This window comes from Drosophila bipectinata, chromosome 2R, assembly GCF_030179905.1.
Source record: "Drosophila bipectinata strain 14024-0381.07 chromosome 2R, DbipHiC1v2, whole genome shotgun sequence".
In the NCBI taxonomy this organism is placed as follows: domain Eukaryota; kingdom Metazoa; phylum Arthropoda; class Insecta; order Diptera; family Drosophilidae; genus Drosophila; species Drosophila bipectinata.
In genome coordinates this window covers 15,857,469-15,870,713 of record NC_091737.1, presented here as the reverse complement: position 1 = coordinate 15,870,713, position 13,245 = coordinate 15,857,469, and the positions used below count along the sequence as shown (strand labels likewise).

Below are 13,245 nucleotides of genomic sequence, written 5' to 3'. Positions count from 1 at the left end.
AAGTGCAGTCGCACCTCAGAAAAAAAACAAAAAAACAACAACCTGGCACGAGCAACTCCGTCCTGGCTGACAAAGCCGAAAAATTTAGTGAGAAAACAGTGAGGAGCTCACAAAAATCAACATTCGAGTGTGAAGCACAAATCAAACATCAAATAATTGATAGAATATCGAAGCCGACGACGGCCCCCAGACAACAGACAGCCACGGCCTTTCACCCGAAAACTTGGACTCCACACTCCAACTTTGAACCCAGCACGAGCTCTGGAAATCAAAAATAGAAATAACAACGGAAAGGGCCCAAATCTGGATTGGAGCTCGAGTCGAAGTCTCTCTGCCTTTGGGCCATGTCGTTGTTTGCCAATTTTGTGGCGATTGTGGGGTAAAGTGAAGGGTAGTAGGGAGGCACTGCCACCCGCACACGCTTTTTAGCCAGACATAGAGCTGGAATTGAACCAGTTTTTTCGTTTGGTTTTGGCCATTTTGCAGGAGTGGTATGGCAACCCGCAGAAAACCCAAAAACCGGCTAAAGAATTTTTCAGCTAAGAAGTTTTTCATGTTCGTTTGCCATTTTCAGGGAGACACCAGACACCAAGTTGGCCATTTATTGTGCCATTGTCCTTTTATGTGGAGAGCTCGATTGCTAAATACCAAAAAATATTATGCCCTACTTGGTTTTCAAATTATGAAGCCTAACGCTTTCTTTAAAAGATTCCCATTATCTTTGAGTCTCATCCGCACCGTAAATCAATTTATTAAAAATGTGACCTACCCTTTGGGCTTGGACAGAAAAAAAAATGTAAATTGCCGATGATTATTTAATTTAAAAAATCATGAGTCCAAAATCAAGCGAGACGAATGCAAGATTGCCTCCAATCGATGGGCGATGGAAATTTCACTTTCGTTTTGGGCCCGGCCTCTGGGGGCCTTTCGTTCATCGAATTCATTCATTTCACCGCCCAAAACTGACCTCAGCAAGCATTACGTAAAGGTTTTTTTGTTTGGCTGTTTGTTGTTGGCTTTTTTGGTCAGCCACGCCCAGTAGTGGCTGCTGTTTTTTCTCTCCGCTGGCGCTTTGGTGAGGAAGGGTCTTAACTTAAATGGTTTACAAATTTATGCGGTTTCGACCGAAAAACGCTTTCAATTTCGGGCATTTTTTGATGACGAGTTTGTTCATGAATCTTTTAAACAAACGTTTCCCAGAGGGGGTGGGGTGGGAAAGTGACACCCAAGACGAATGCCTTTTTAATTTATATAACCCGAATATGATCTAAGATGCGGGCCAGATAGTCGGCGGCAACAGACACCTGCTAAAAGTTACAAGAGCTCTCCAGTACGTGTTACACTTACCCAGTTTGTTTTTTCTATTTTTTTTCTTAATTTTTATTTGCAAAAGAGGAAAGCCAACTTGTGGCACTTACAAAGTCTTGCAACCTGTTCGCCCATTGACCAAAATTTGCGTATAATTGCTCTACAACTTGCGCTGTTTATGCAAAAACCTAAAAAAAAAATAAAGCCAGACAAAAATAGAGGGGAAAATAAAGCAGAAACTGTGAAATGTATGAAATGATTTCAAACCAGTTTAAATAGCCTTTTCGTTCGTTTTCTGGTTTTCATAATTGATTTATGTATGTTTTTGTTCGAGCCCAATTTCCTACTCGACATAAACAACATCCGCCAGAAAACAGCCAACAGCAAACGAAAAGCGAAAATTCCAATCAATCATTTATGCATACAACCCCCAGCCAAGGACACTGTGCCATTAGAATGCGCCTGTCCCTCGAAATCAGTTCGAACCAGAGCTTGGCCAACACCCGCACAAAGAACGGAAAAGAACAGAACGGATCGGAGACCCGGCCACATTCTAATCCCAGCCAGAACCTGTTTATGAATCGCCACCATGGCTTGGCAATTATTTCTGCCTTAATTGTATTTAATTTGCTTGTACTTTGGCGGGGGAGGTGGTGTTGGGATCGGTTCGGTATCGGATCGATTCTCTATAAATGCATATATTGCCTGGAAGCAATTACATGCTGACACTTGACTTCAACCAGGAGGGTGTGGAACTGTGCCCCTGATTTTGAGACCACATTCCCTGGGTGACATATCGCGGGTCTACTTCCTACATTAGATAGAGTTTAATGAAAGGGTTCTTGTCAGGCTAGTTGTTATGATTAACGATAGTTGTTTTCTATTATTGGGGATGTGGGCGGAAGGAATGTTATCTTTTCTTTATTTTTACCTTCTTGCCAGCTTTAATTAAAGTCTCTTTACTTAAAGCCATCAACTGTCGCCTACGATTTTTATTTGTTTAGTTAACTACTCGATGTGGACACATTTTATTCACTTTTTGCCACTTCTGTTTGACTGGCCACTTATCGGACCACAAACATCTGTGGCTGCCCCAACAAATATTGTCATTTTTTTTAGCCCAAAGTAGATGTGAAATTTGCTTATTTGCTGACAAACTGTTTTAATTTTTTTTTCTGCATTCTGCCATTTGCTACTTGCCACTTGCTCCACTTGTATTTGGCCAGCCCAGTGGGTGCTCCAATGTTTGTCTAACAATAGCAGTTAAAAAGCCAGTCAGCCAGCTGGAGAGCTGTTGGCCGAATCGCCTTGCAACAGTTTTCTTTGTTTTGGTTTCTTTTCTGCTTTTTTATATTATTTTTCAGTTGCTTTGCCCACTGCTCGCGTTTACTTTGGCTTACTTTGTGTAACAAGTTTGCATATGTAATTAACCAACTGCCAGTGGAGTATTAGTAAATATAATTAAAAACTAAATCGGAATGTGGGCAAGTTGGGCAAACGCAGCAGATGATGCAAGCGGATTGCTTATTCTATAATCTCAAAATTGTAAACAAAAGACTTTGGCGGCAAACTTGGTAAACAAAAGACTTAGGCGACAAACTTCATCGATTCGGTTGGCTTAGGTGACAAAATAGTTAACCCATTAAAGGCCAATGGATGGCTTTTATCACTCCCTGCTGACCTTGGCACTGTCGGCATTATTTTCTAATTAGCGTAACGCCTCCGGGAAGAACTCTGTCCACTTCTTGAATGATTTCTCAAGTTTATTTGTGTTTGATATTATCGCCACCGGAGTCGGAAGCTTATTGTTCTCTTGTCTGGTTTCCATTTTCAATTTTGTTGTTATTATTTTTTACGATTATTTTCATTATCTTTCGAGTTGGTTCTGATCAGTTGTCAGAGTCCATTAAAAGTGAGTAAATTAAATGAAATTTTGTCAAAAAATAAAAAAAAATAGAGACGCATGCAAGTAATAATCTTAGGTTTACTGAACTGGGTGTGGGTATATGATGTCAGACATAGGAAATGGGTTCTGCTTGGCCAAGCCACTGAGAATTTATGGGGTTTCATAGGCCTAGTCTAATATATTTTTAACAAGCTGGGCAGTAAATGGGTATCTTGACGAGTGGGAGTGTCTCATTTCTGACTTTGATTACCCCAGATGAATGATAAGACAAGAATGCCCAGTTTTGATTGAGACATTATATAACTTTGTATTCTCACGGTAAGTAATATTTTTCCAAAAAATGGAATCCAGTTCTTTTAAAACTGCGCAGAGAATTTAAAACCTTTGGGTTTAAATTCGAAAATGCAAGCAACAGCAACGACCTTCAATAAAAAAAGAAGCTACATTAAAAACAAAAAAAAAAAGACCATAAACAACAATGGCAGCGAATGCATTGCGGAGAGCGTTCAGCTAAGAAACTTGATTAAAGTTAAGAAAAACGTAAAGTTCAACTTGTTTCTGCTGTCATTTGTTGGCTGTGTTTTTTGTTGCTTTAGTTACTATTGTTGTTGCTGTTGGCTGTTGCATTTATACTGAAGCCTTTGCGCCATGGCTTGACATTTCGCACAAACAAAAAAAAAACTAAAAAAATGGGCGAAAAAAAATACAAATGAAGAAGATGCTGGCTGGCAGCAAAAGCAACATTTCATGCTTTTATTTTCGCAATTTGTTGCACCAACCCAGCCCAGTGCGATATAATGAATCTGAAAATGCCCGGGCTATTGTCACTGGTATAATTAGCCGGCTGCTGCTCTCAGGCCCGAAAAAGCCAAAAGACTATGGCCAATTACACGCCGGAATATGTGAGCGTCTCCGAGTCCCAGATGGGAAATAAGATTCTCGAATGCCGCTGCAAATTTCAAATTCTTGGCGGCTAAACTGCAAATGTCATACTGCCAGCCAAGTCCATAGTTCAAGCCGGCACCGTGGTTGATTATTTTAGTGCTGCTTTTCAGCAAATAAACTTTTACGAAATATTTAAGTGCCGCAATATAGAATTGTAAAATAATAATTGCCTCAATCAGGGTGTTTTTACGTTTCTAAATAGCGGATATTATTGCCATAAAAACCACTGTGCTTTGGGAAAAGCACTTGACGTGACCAGTCCAAGTACCCAGATTACCGATCACCGATCGCCGACTTAAAATGGTATTGCCTTGCATTGAACCCCATGGCCCACACAACGCCCCTCAATCGTTGCTGGCGCCTTTATTGTTTTCGGTCATTTTCCTGCCTGGCTGGGCTCCGCTAAGTTGCTTTCAGCTTAGCCCGGCCTTAGCCAAATGCCAAATGCAGTCAACAGTTTGAGAGCTACTGTGGCTTAGAACGGACAGGTCGGCGAAGTTGAAACGGTTTTGAGAGCCATTGTCAGTAGTAGGCTTGCCACCGACTGTCACATAACGACAGGCTTTCGAACAATAGAATGCAAAATTTAAAAAAAAAATCTAAATTCGAATTATTGTTTGCAAAATTTTCAGTAAGGCATCATGTCCGGCTACGATTGGTGCAACCAAATTGGTGCAACCACTGACTTTGAAGAGGCTGCCGAGAAAAAGAAAAAACGGAAGATTTGGAGAACGAGGCGTTACAATCCCTTCGATTTGTTCTACAAGGACTTTCGGCTGTGGCACACCGACAAATCGTTTCAAGATATTAATGCAAACGAGGTCAGAATCCGGAGGAAGGCCATCAAAGCCTGGCACAATCTTAATCCATCTCTGAAGGATCAATACAACATAATGGTGCGTGTCCAGATGGCCCAGGATAAAAGATGGCTTAAAGAACTGTTGAAAAATCGAAAAAGGAGCCTGAACAAGGGGGTTCAACAACCCATGGATGTATCATATAAGCGACATAGGCTCAGGGCTCCCAAAAAACATAGATGCAAAGTAATAATAGCGGAGCCTTCTATTCCAAGGCAGAAAGTACATCGCACTGTGGTTCGACGTCCCACTCCAGTTCCCGAAAACATGAAAAGGAAACGTCCGAAAGAGCTGCCGAAATTCGTACCCCTACCCGTAAAAAGATATCATTCTAGAACCTAAACTTTAGGACATAAAATAAATGTTTCTGTTTCAATGTCAATCATCGATTCTAGCCACATCTGAAATCTTTCAACCGCAGAGCTACACTTACCATAAATTCCAATTGCGATCGATAGGCCTTTATTTATGCGACAAGAGCCCGAAGGTTGTCGGCGACTTCCCAAGTAGAATTCTGTTCAACAAAAATAGGCAAATGTGTCACGACCCAACAAATACGAATTTATTTTGATGGTTTTTCAATTTTAGGTCAAGTATGGGCACAGAATACTAATAAGTAAACTATTTACATCACAAAATAAAAATGTATTCACCCACATCAGAACTGCAATGCCCACTTAAAGATGGAACATAGTGCAGCGGTCAACGGAAAGGATGAACGATTTGATCTACCTTTTGCTGATTAGAGTTAGAAAGCTTGGAAAATTAGCAACACAACTCTTGCCCAATAGCAGAAGGAAATAATTTAATGTCTATAATGTAAATATAAATAAAATGTTTGTTTCTGAAGAGGAGGATTCGAACCCGTGGGACTTCGCGTAGAACCGCGCTGTTAGAACGCGCATCTTAGCACGCACCACCACCATACGAACTGTTACAAACGCGCCCAATACACATGTGGTCTGTGGTCAAGCAGTGCTTTCAAGCAGTTTGTAAGCAGTGTATCTTTAGGTTTAAAGATACTTTTAAAAAATTATTATTTTAGAGAGCAATAAAGATTTTTAAATTTTTTTTAATCGGTGTCTGAATAATTTAATATATTTGTATGATTTTAAACCAATCACATCCAATAATTAATTAAATTCTAGCTGCTTAGTGCCTTAAACGGAAGTGGGTGTATCTGAAAAGCACTAAGAAAACACCTAGCTTTTAGCTGGTGCAATTGCCTTGGCATACAAACATTTTTCGGGGTATATCTCTTACCTGAAGATCCCTAGGCGTCATTAATCAAAACCCTAAAGTAATCCCAAGTCAGTCATTTCGACAGCACTCAGCGACGCCTCGGCGCGTTCTGAGATGCGATAATAAACGGCAATTATTTGCAGTTAAAAGCGATTCAGGTACAAAAAAAAAAAAAAACAAGGTGTGAAGCCCAAGAGTGCCGCCCGAGTTGAATAAATCGGATAGCATGTAGGCGTTGTCTCTCCACAACCTCCGGGCCTCTTGCATAAATTTGTCTGATAAAATTTTCAATGAATCGCTGCCGAGACTGCAATTTCGTTTGAAATATTGCGGCCATATGATATTTCAATTTTCAATTAGCGACTCAAAAATCTGTCGACACAAGAAGACAAACAAAAAAAATTAAAAAAAGCTTTGCGTGGTTCCAACTGCATTTTCTTGTAAAAAATGTTTGTTTCTTTTTTTTTTTTTTTGTCTATTTTTCGTTTAGACAAGACATTGTGGGTCAAAGAGTCAGGATTGTGACGCATGCAACATTAAACTGCAACTGCAACGGCAGCCTTTGTGTTGGGTGACTCGTAGCCCCCGAAAATCCTCTTTTTTTTTTGCCATTTTTTTCCACACGTAATATTTCGACAAGCCGTATTATACTGATATCCGCTTGCAGTTTGTTACACTTTCGTTTTTCAATCATTTATAATCTCTGAAGAAAAATAGGAGAATTGGCAGAAATGATGTTGCAAAGTAAATATGAAAAATGGGACAAACAAGTCTTAAAATTTAACTATTTAATGGGGGTATTATTAGCCTAACTCGTTGGAAGATTCGGAAAAAAATGAGCTGTAATTATTGAAAATAATCGGGCAACTGCTTTAAAGTTCAAAGATAGATTTCGACTCCAATGATTTTTCCAAAGAAATCTTTCTGGTTATTATTTTGTTTGGTTTGGTTCAGAAAAATCCCCAAGTGGTTGATTATTAACTGGAGGAAACCTCCCATCACTCACCTGTTTCCCATTCACTTTTGTTTGACAAATGCGTGCCAAAAAAAAACAGACAATTTTTTTTGCCAGTCTGTGACAAATTTGTGACCCACAAAAAAAAAATGATATAATTGATGTGCTGCCAGCCGAGAGGCTTTATTTATTTATTTATTTATTTATAACACTTTTGGCGCAATTAAGAGCAATGATATTTGGGTTTTTGCGACGCACTCTGTTTCAGGGCTAAGCGATGCTCGAGGCGCTTAAATGTACAAATTAATTGATTGTTGACACATTTACGCTCTTAACTAATAACCGACTCCGACCTTCAGATACTTCCAGCTACTACTTTCCATCGCAAAACCGATTTGTGCCATCGTCCGGTTCCTTTCCGCGCCAGCAGCCCCAGTCACTGGGTGGATTCCGTGCCAGTTCCGGCGCATACTCACCAGCTCCCGGCTCCTACCAGGAGCAGCTCCTCTTCATAGCCAACGAGAACGCCAAGCAATCGCCATCCGGGGTGAATACGCCATTTGGCGGCACGTTCGGCGGCAGTTCCCCCCAATTTGCGGTAAGTTTTTCCTTCGATTTTGCACCAAAAAACATTCAAATTCAATTATTTCAACATTACATTTCCTTATTCGGCGAGGGGGCGTTCAAGCAGCTCGGCTCTAGGCGCAATTAACTTGGCTCTTTCATGGGGCTTTTCTTGGCTTTATGTTATACTATATTGTTGGTTGGCTCTAGGCACGCCAGTCACTCAATCAACGCCAAAAACGAAATCAAATCGAATGCAAAAACCAAAAGGATTTCCACATGCCACATATGAAATTTCAAATTTTATTTAGTTGGTTGCCCAAAATTGCCGAAAGGAATTTCAATTGGCTCTGGTGATGTTAATATGGAAGTTGGCGTGATTCGAAAGGCAGGATATTAAAATATTGATACTTGATAATTATCAAAAATTAAAAAAGGGTCAAATAGGATACTTCAGGAAGGTGTACTTCGCGCCTTTCTCTTTCTACCACTAACTTGTCTAACTTCATCTATAAATATTTTAACACGCAAGTTCCGAAAAAAAAACATTTAGATTGCTTTTTAAATGTCCGTAGGCTTGCATGCCAACCAAAAACCCACAAAAAACAAATCAAATTATGGATAGAAAAAATAACTGCGTGAAAAGAAATGACGGGAACTGCATTTGGATATCTTCGACTTTCACTTGACTAAACTCAAACAAAGCGAATCGGCTTCTGCATATCAACGAATATGCGTGAATGTTTTCAGAGGTACTCGAGAGGGGCAGGCCGGGCGAATAATCCAGGTGGTTTCTTAATTGAAAAATGTGTAAAATCATATTGTTTATTGCTGGCCTGAAATGCGATGAGCACGCACTTTGCCAGCTTGCACCAGCTTTCGGCCCTAATTGAAATGCTCTTTGTGGCAAGCAAAATGGGAGGGAGGAGGCTGTAGGTTGTAGATACTGCACAGCAAGAGGTCTAAGCTCTGTGGCAGTTAAATTGCTAAAGGGTCTAAGTATATGATGTAGATACTCTTTATAGAGACTATAGAGGAGAAGTTAGTAGGGCTTTTGCTTAGAAACTTAAGGCGGTAAAAGTTAAAAGATATATTTTAGACGATTAAAATCTTTTTTCTTTAAAGAGTATTCAGTAAGTCATTACCAGAAGTCATTCCTCTTGAAAGTGACTTCTTTTTAGACTCAAAGGCAAAAATCAATTAACTTGTTCCAAGTCCAGAGGATGTGATTGTGGCAATTGTCTGAGCCTTGATGGATGGAAGGCACAGGCTCCTTAGTAGATAGTTCCTTCATCAGCCTTACTGAGCCCCTCCAATCTCCTGCTATTTCGGTTTTTATGATCGGCTTATAGCACAATGGACTGAGTGTGATTTGTATGAATTATGGCTGATTGGCTGGCCAAGAGTCTAAAGCTGGTCTAAAGGGGAAAGTGCGTCGTAATGACGTCTGCGAATGGCAGTGCAATAACCCAGTCTTCTTCTGCGCCACGACTGCTTTCCACACGACATGTCCAGAGAGACGTGAGTGGTGTGGAGCTTTCATAGTTTCATTATGCTATCCATACATATTATTGACAAATGTGTTAGAAACGTTTGTTTTTAATTTCCCCCAGTCGCTTTCGACTTCACCGACTAACACAAAGAGCTCCAGTCCAAATGTTGACAATGGAGTAGAGAAATTTCAATCGGATAGCAAATCGGAGTAACCAATCCCACACAGCACTGAAAGAAATTAGTGGTATAATATAATAACCGATTTAGAAAGTCAAAAGACTAAGTTTTAATAGAAGTTACTAAAAGAACTTCTCTTCAAAAGTAATATTTAAAATTCTTAAAGTAAAAACCTAGCTTTTTGTTGGGGTTTTCTGTGTAGGCCTTTTGGAGCCGCCCATTTAATGACTGTTAATCAGAGTAAGTCCAAAAGGCTGGCCAACAGCCGCATTATTGTTTCTTTACCCAAAAAAGAGAGAAAATCTTTGGCTCACTGGGGAACTGGGAAATTGCAGACACAGGGGGGGCTATCTATTGTAGGGTTTCTGATGCGTAAACTCCCTCCGCCCAGACGGCAAGCCGGCGAGAAGCGGAAAAATAAATGCATTGAAATGCACCTTTTAGCAACAAAACTCGCGTTTTGTATGCAATTTGCTTAACAGAGCACAACTATTGGCTTCAAAAGTCTAAGCAAAAGCCACACTATGGTACACTTTCAAAAATTCAACAAAACTGGGCGAGAAACAAAAAAACCTAGAAAACAATACAAGACCAATAATAATAATGGATAACAACAAGTACTTTTTGAACTGGAGGCGAAACTGGCAGCAATTTCGATTTCGGATTTCGGATAATTAGTGAGTCGTTGAATATGTATACTCGTAGTTTTCAAACGACCTTGATACACTTCAATCAAATATTTTCAATCGATTTTCATTGTTGAATATCTTTGGCAATCTTGTCTAAAATCTCTATGGCATTGTCTGCAACACGTTGGGGGGAGCATGTTTTTGAGAAGGGTCTGACCGATCTCTATTGGTCAGATTCAAGTGCCCCCAGCTCCCACCTGAAGTTGGCCTAGATTATCTACTTTGTCACCATAAGACCCTGCTCATAAGGCACTTGTGATTCTGTATGAGGGGTGTGAGGTATCATTTCAAGACCCTGATCAAAGTCAGTTAAGAAACTCTTCTGTTAAAGCTTTTTCTAGAAAATTACACAATTTCAATCACTTAAGAGCCAATATCTTCAAACAAAAAGGTTTAAACTGCATTTTCCCACATTGTATTAATTTCAAAACCATTCTGCTTGAAGCCCTAATTCATTATTTATCAAACAATTTATATCATTTGACAAACCCCCTTCCCAAAATGAAAAACTAAAACCCCAAACTAATTAACCTGCTTTGCCATAACACCATTAAAATCCTATCACGATGTTTCTCCCTCTTTTTTGGTTGTGCCACAGAAACCGAATCGCCAGTCGGACTATTACGATATCTCGCCACGCCCCTTTGGGGTGCCCGGCGGGGCGGGTCCGGCGGCATCAGCTGGATCTTCGGGTGCAGCATCTTTGGCAGCTGGTGCAACGTCCGCATCGGTGACCAATGGCTTCACACGCTCCAAGGCGATACGCAACGGTCTGGGTGGATCGGGAAATAGCCTAACCGGTGGATTTCAGCCGCATACGCAGCGCATCAATGTGCCACACCAGCAGACGCAATTTCTGGCCCACTTTAATGAGAATGGGGTAAGGAAATCCATCTAGATGTGTGGTGTTAATGGAAATTACACTAAGGAAAATATTTAAATAATAAAAATACTTGCTTTTTGTTCTTTAATCTTGATTAAATAGCGTTAGAAATCCATTCTATCGCATTCTATATCTAGTATTAATAATAGTTATACTAAGAAAAACACTTAAATTAGTATTAAAGTTGTTAAATTTTTTTTTAAACTTTGGAGATAATGCTAACGATAATGGTGCAGATATGGTGGTGCATTAATGGAAGTTACACTAATGAAACAATTTTAATACCAAAAAAAACTTCTTTTAGGAATAGATCCTAACTTAGGATATCTTGCGTCCAGTGGCGGATTTAACAGGTGGGCAAAGGCGCGCTTGCCCACTGGGCCCCCCCGACGAAAGGCTTTCAGGGCCCCTCGTGCTGAAAGTTACACCTTCGATTTCTTTTCCACAAATCTGCATCAACATCTGGGAACAAAATATTTTAAAGATTTTTTGTCAAATTTTCTGGGCTGTCCCCTTCAAAATGTGCAAAATGCATGGGGAGCCCCATATGACCCACTGCGAAGGCTATATCTTAGGAAATATTCATCCGATTCTTGAACGGAATACCTTAAACGATTTGTGGATCGATTTTCCATAAATCTGCATCAAAATCTGGGAACAAAATATTTTAAAGATTTTTTGTCAAATTTTCTGGGCTGTCCCCTTCAAAATGTGCAAAATGCATGGGGAGCCCCGTATGACCCACTGCGAAGGCCATATCTTAGGAAATATTCATCCGATTCTTGAACGGAACACCTTAAACGATTTGTGGATCGATTCTCCATAAATCTGCATCAAAATCTGAAAACAAAATATTTTAAAGATTTTTTGTCAAATTTTCTGGGCTGTCCTCTTCAAAATGTGCAGAATGCATGGGGAGCCCCATATGACCCACTGTGTAGGCCATATCTTAGGAAATATTCATCCGATTCTTGAGCGGAATACTTTAAACGATTTGTGGATCGATTCTTCATAAATCTGCATCAAAATCGAGGAACAAAATATTTTTAAGATTTTTTGTCAAATTTTCTGGGCTGTCCCCTTCAAAATGTGCAGAATGCATGGGGAGCCCCATATGACCCACTGTGTAGGCCATATCTTAAGAAATATTCATCCGATTCTTGAACGGAATACCTTAAACGATTTGTGGATCAATTCTCCATAAATCTGCATCAAAATCTGGGAACAAAATATTTTTAAGATTTTTTGTCAAATTTTCTGGCCTGTCCCCTTCAAAATGTGCAAAATGCATGGGGAGCCCCATATGACCCACTGCGAAGGCCATATCTTAGGAAATATTCATCCGATTCTTGAACGGAATACCTTAAACGATTTGTGGATCAATTCTCCATAAATCTGCATCAAAATCTGGGAACAAAATATTTTTAAGATTTTTTGTCAAATTTTCTGGCCTGTCCCCTTCAAAATGTGCAAAATGCATGGGGAGCCCCATATGACCCACTGCGAAGGCCATATCTTAGGAAATATTCATCCGATTCTTGAACGGAATACCTTAAACGATTTGTGGATCGATTCTCCACAAATCTGCATCAAAATCTGGAAACAAAATATTTTTAAGATTTTTTGTCAAATTTTCTGGGCTGTCCCCTTCAAAATGTGCAGAATGCATGGGGAGCCCCATATGACCCACTGCGAAGGCCATATCTTAGGAAATATTCATCCGATTCTTGAACGGAATACCTTAAACGATTTTTGGATCGATTCTTCATAAATCTGCATCAAAATCTGGAAACAAAATATTTTTAAGATTTTTTGTCAAATTTTCTGGGCTGTCCCCTTCAAAATGTGCAGAATGCATGGGGAGCCCCATATGACCCACTGCGAAGGCCATATCTTAGGAAATATTCATCCGATTCTTGAACGGAATACCTTAAACGATTTGTGGATCGATTCTCCATAAATCTGCATCAAAATCTGGGAACAAAATATTTTAAAGATTTTTTGTCAAATTTTCTGGGCTGTCCCCTTCAAAATACCCTTCAATGTACCCTGAAAAAATTTTACCCTCTGGGCCTTTTTCCTTAAATCCGCCACTGCTTGCTACCTAATTTCTATCTATCTAGTCTATGCTATCTAATTTTTTTTCTTGTGCAGATCACATAGCGAAAGTAAAAGCGACAGAAAGACAGAAAAACAAGAAAGGAAAGCTAACTTCGGGCGGAGCC

General features: G+C 39.8%; 1 protein-coding gene and 1 long non-coding RNA gene across 2 annotated transcripts in view; both read left to right on the top strand.

Annotated features, from left to right (window-relative positions):
- LOC108123473 (uncharacterized) overlaps positions 1 to 13,245 on the top strand; it is a 36,931-nt gene that overhangs the window by 16,521 nt on the left and 7,165 nt on the right. Inside the window, 2 exon segments of the mRNA XM_070278281.1 lie at positions 7,573 to 7,811; positions 10,736 to 11,017. Of these exon segments, the coding sequence (XP_070134382.1) occupies positions 7,573 to 7,811; positions 10,736 to 11,017 (521 nt within the window).
- On the top strand, positions 4,646 to 6,092 carry LOC138926133 (uncharacterized). Its single transcript, XR_011442493.1, has 2 exons — positions 4,646 to 5,547; positions 5,605 to 6,092. It is a non-coding gene; the product is annotated as an uncharacterized lncRNA (long non-coding RNA).